The 4272-nt window shown below is 55.0% G+C and overlaps 1 protein-coding gene across 1 annotated transcript; it reads right to left on the bottom strand.

Moving 5' to 3' along the window:
* Positions 1–1526: 1526 nt before the first annotated feature.
* LOC138414596 (WW domain-binding protein 11-like) lies at positions 1527–4060 on the bottom strand. The gene is made up of 3 exons (XM_069542353.1): positions 3467–4060; positions 3000–3072; positions 1527–2282 (listed from the first exon to the last, which is right to left on the bottom strand). Exons 1-3 carry the CDS (start codon positions 3885–3887, stop codon positions 2276–2278), a joined length of 501 nt encoding a protein of 166 aa, XP_069398454.1. The 5' UTR covers positions 3888–4060; the 3' UTR covers positions 1527–2275.
* Between the last annotated feature and the right edge of the window lie 212 nt (positions 4061–4272).

Here is a 4272-nt window from a genome sequence, read left to right as displayed (position 1 = left end):
GCCTCCTGTATGGGACCCTGTCCTACTGTGTGTGACCCTGCCCTCCTGTGAGACCCTGTCCTGCGTGTGACCCTGGCCTCCTGTATGGGACCCTGTCCTACTGTGTGTGACCCTGCCCTACTGTGTGTGACCCTGCCCTACTGTGTGACCCTGTCCTATTGGAGACCCTGTCCTCCTGTGAGACCCTGTCCTGCATGTGACCCTGGCCTCCTGTATGGGACCCTGTCCTACTGTGTGTGACCCTGTCCTCCTGTGAGACCCTGTCCTGCGTGTGACCCTGTCCTCCTGGCCTCCTGTATAGGACCCTGTCCTACTGTGTGTGACCCTGTCCTACTGTGAGACCCTGTCCTACTGTGACACCTTGCCCTACGGTGTCATCCTGGCCTGTATGGGACCCTGTCCTGTATGGGACCCTGTCCTACTGTGTGTGACCCTGCCCTACTGTGTGACCCTGTCCTCCTGGAGACCCTGTCCTGTGTGTGACCCTGTCCTCCTGTCATCCTGGCCTCCTGTGTGTGACCCTGTCCTCCTGTGTGTGACCCTGTCCTGTGTGACCCTGTCCTGTGTGTGACCCTGTCCTGTGTGACCCTGCCCTACTGAGAGACCTTGCCCTACTGTGTCATCCTGGCCTCTGTGGGACTCTGTCCTCCTGTGTGACCCTGTCCTCCTGTGTGTGACCCTATCCTGTGTGTGACCCTGCCCTCCTGTGTGACCCTGTCCTGTGTGTGACCCTGTCCTCCTGTGTGTGACCCTATCCTGTGTGTGACCCTGTCCTCCTGTGTGACTCTGTCCTCCTGTGTGACCCTGTCCTGCATGTGACCCTGTCCTCCTGTGTGACCCTGTCCTCCTGTGTGACCCTGTCCTCCTGTGAGACCTTGCCCTACTGTGTCATCCTGGCCTCCTCTCTGGGACCCTGCCGTGCTGCGTGTGACTCCTGTGGCACGCATTTTTCAGTGAACCAGCTTTGCCTTCTCTGACACTGTAAGACTGCATTGGGGAGTATTTCACATAAAGAAGCTTTCACGCGGTGTGTTCCTGAGGGGACAATAAAAGACGGACAAGTAGGTTTGGGAACCGAGCTCCAGTCTCTTGCCACAGTTATTGAAAGAATATTAAACTGTTCTGAGAAGCTCTGCAGTAATGGAGCTCAGCTGACTTTGTTTAGCCGGGTGGTTTTCAAGCATTTGACCTCAGAGACTTGTGGGTAACACCCTGTGAATAGCCACCCCTCTCCCCACCACCAACCGTGGGTTTTTTCCCAGAACACACTTTTGGGGGACGCTGACACAAATCATTCACCGGAGCACAGACCTGTGCAAGAGTCACTCTCACTTCTCAAACGACATTTTGGAGCCCCTGTTCTGAAAGTCATCGGACTGGATTTCCGTAAGGATGGGTTCAGTTTCACAGATGATTGAGAAATCAGTCCGTAAATAATGAAGTTCTACAAGCCGTTAACATTTGCAAAAGGAAGCGAACCCTTGCCCTTCCTCCTACATAGATCATGAATAGATACCGTCTCAATATCATTGAGCCAGTGTTATCAATGTATTATTTATAAAACATAGAAACAATTACATGGAAAAAATACAAATTGTTCCAAGTGGGAATTCAACAGTTCAGGGCTTCTTAATGACAAACCTAGGAAATTTGTTCAAGGACCTACTCTAGTAAAACATGAGTAGCATTTCCTCCGCTAAATAGAAGGTTGAGAAACACTCAAGTGTGTTGTCTGTGTGCGTGAAGTAATAGTCACTGGAAACTTGCCCTCACATTGCAGAAGAGAGTCCGGTACAAGGCGCATCTTCAGCCTTACTCATGATGGGGTAGTTGCCGAAGCAACGACAGAATCTCTTAATGAGGCCGTTTGGGCCCAAACCTTATCAAGGGGAGCTTTGAAGTGACGTGCTATTAATAGTATGTTACTAAACTTGCAATTTCAAGCAAGACCTGTCAAAGGACGACAGTAACAAGACATGGCAGTGTCCTTGTTCCAGTGTCTGCTCTTCCATCCTGTAGGGCCAGAAACCTACACAGTTCCCACAGAGATAACCAGGCTCCAGAGGACACGCCAATGCCAACCAAACTCTAAAGGAACCACTGAAATGATTCCCTTTAAAAAGTTCTAGTCAGTGACTTCCCAGGTGGTCCAGTGGCTTAAAGCTCTGCATTCCCAATACAGGGGCCTGGGTTCCATTCCTGGTCAGGGAGCTAGATCCCACATGCCTCCACTAAAGAGTTCCTATGCACAGCTAGAAGATTCTGCATGCCACAACTAAGACCTGGAAATAAATATTAAAAAGTTATCAATCCGAAGTGCAAAAAAGATCACATATATATATATATATGACTGACGCCTAGGATCTCAGAACGTTCTTGATCTCCTTTTCTTAAACAGAAACTGTCCACCAACAGAAAACCTACCTAGACTTTTAAGCTCTCCACAGAGGCTGTTGCTGTGGCCTTCCTCCGGGCCCCCATCATCTCCGTGCCCTGCGTGCACCCCTCCTGAAGACCCCTTCCACAACACATGGACACGCAGACACACAGAGATGACTAGACCACAGCTTCCCAGCTGTTAACAAGAGGTCACCATTGGCCTGTCTGACCCCTCAGGCAGGCCTGGCACTACCACTCTCAGATTCCAGCTCATTGAGCTGTGACCGCAAATGTTTCCAGGAATCCAGACAGTCACCAAAAATATCAGAAGGGATGGTTTCAACATCTCTCCCACCCCGCACTGCTCACAATGCTTCTCACGTTAGGTGGCTGGCACTCTCCACGGAGATCTCAGCCAGGGGAAGCTCCCACCAACCAGAGAGGGCTCCCTGCAGACAAGATGCATCCCCTGCATCTTCATTCTGCCTCTCCTGGGCCCAGCAGAGCCCGATGCAGCGTCCTTCGGTCTAACATTCAAGGCTCTCTTCTCCGCGGTCCTCCCCACCTCCTGGAGTAGAATCTGAAGCCCCTTCCCACCAAACACTGTATTATGTTCCTACCGTTGTAAGGAGACTGTTGTATCACACCGACAGTTCTTCCAGTGTTGGTCCTCACTCGCCTCAGTCTCCTTGCCTGTAAAATGGGGACAGTAGTCAAACCTATCTTTCTAGTGTCCGGTGGCCAGTCTAATGCGCAGAAGTGGCCGTAGGGGCTGGGGGCCCGATCCAGGGAAAGAAAGCGGAATGCCAGGTGCACTCCTGTGCAGGTTCCCCCCGTGGGTCACTGGGGTCACTGGAAGCTTCTAGGAGCAAGTGTGGAGTGTAGACACCCTCAGGACAGTCGGTCCCACGTAGTCCAATATGGACCATGAAGGGGCGTGGAAGCTGAGATACTGCGGTTACTAAGACTACAAGGGACGCCCCCCACCCCACGAGGCCCGCCCCCAGCCCTGCCCACGTCCCCGCCGGCACTTCCGCGAGGTGGTCCCCGCGCTCCTCCCGGGCCCGGCTGATGGCACCGCGCTCACCTTCCGCAGAAACGCCATCCTCGGCCTGCACTGCTGGCCTTGGTGTCGGATGGTCATCCTGGCCCCCGGGACTCAGAACCGGGACGCACGGGACGGAAGGGAAAGCCCCCGGAGAGCGAGCCCGCGGCCCCGAGCCCAGGCGGAGCGAGGCTGCCCGCCGAGCTCCGACCCGCGCCCCCGGGAACCCGAATCCGCGCCGGCCGATCAGCGCGCTGCACCCGCCCGGCGAGCGCTGCGCTGGCGGCCACCTGGCGCCAGGGGGCGGTGGCGGGCCGGCGGGCCGGGGGCGCCGCAGATGAGGTGCGCCCGGGGAGCCAGGATGCTCCGTGGTCCCGGGCGCCCGCATGCACTGTGGTCCAGGGCGAGCTTGGACCCAGCACCAAGGCCCGAGGGCGTGAACAGTGCGCCCCGGCACTTGCATCCCTAGCTGGGCTGCCACCAGCTCCCTGCATGGGCCTTAGCAAGCTGCTTGAACTTTCTGAGCGTCTGTCTCCTCATCTCGCTGGAAAAAAGTGAGTGGATGGAAAGTGACGCTGTCTGTGTGTCGGGCGCTGCGAGGACAGAATGGATAACCCGGTGAACCGGCAGTGGAGTGGGGTTAGCGGGGAGGAATGCAGCTCCCCTGCCAGGTGGACTGGCTCTGAACTCCCAGTGTGCTCAAGCCGGTTATGTAACCTTTCTCTGCTTCGTTCTCCCCATCTCAGCGGTGACATTGCTGCTCCCTCCTTGTGAGCTTTTCTTGGGGAGGGGGAATTTTGTTTTTGGTTTTAGGATACCTGAGCTAATGCATGTGAAAAGCATTTAGC

The sequence above is a fragment of the Ovis canadensis genome, chromosome 11 (assembly GCF_042477335.2).
Source record: "Ovis canadensis isolate MfBH-ARS-UI-01 breed Bighorn chromosome 11, ARS-UI_OviCan_v2, whole genome shotgun sequence".
NCBI lineage: Eukaryota > Metazoa > Chordata > Mammalia > Artiodactyla > Bovidae > Ovis > Ovis canadensis.
Note: the sequence above shows the minus strand (reverse complement) of the source record. Positions and strands in the feature narration are given on the sequence as shown.

What these genes read in the sequence shown, in the direction of transcription:
- LOC138414596 (XM_069542353.1), bottom strand. Translation starts at nt 3,887, where the DNA reads ATGCAAGTGCCGGGGCGCACTGTTCACGCCCTCGGGCCTTGGTGCTGG. An exon ending in GGATGGCGTTTCTGCGGAAG is followed by an intron (nt 3,073 to 3,466) that starts GTGAGCGCGGTG and finishes CCCATTTTACAG; the next exon opens with GCAAGGAGACTGAGGCGAGT.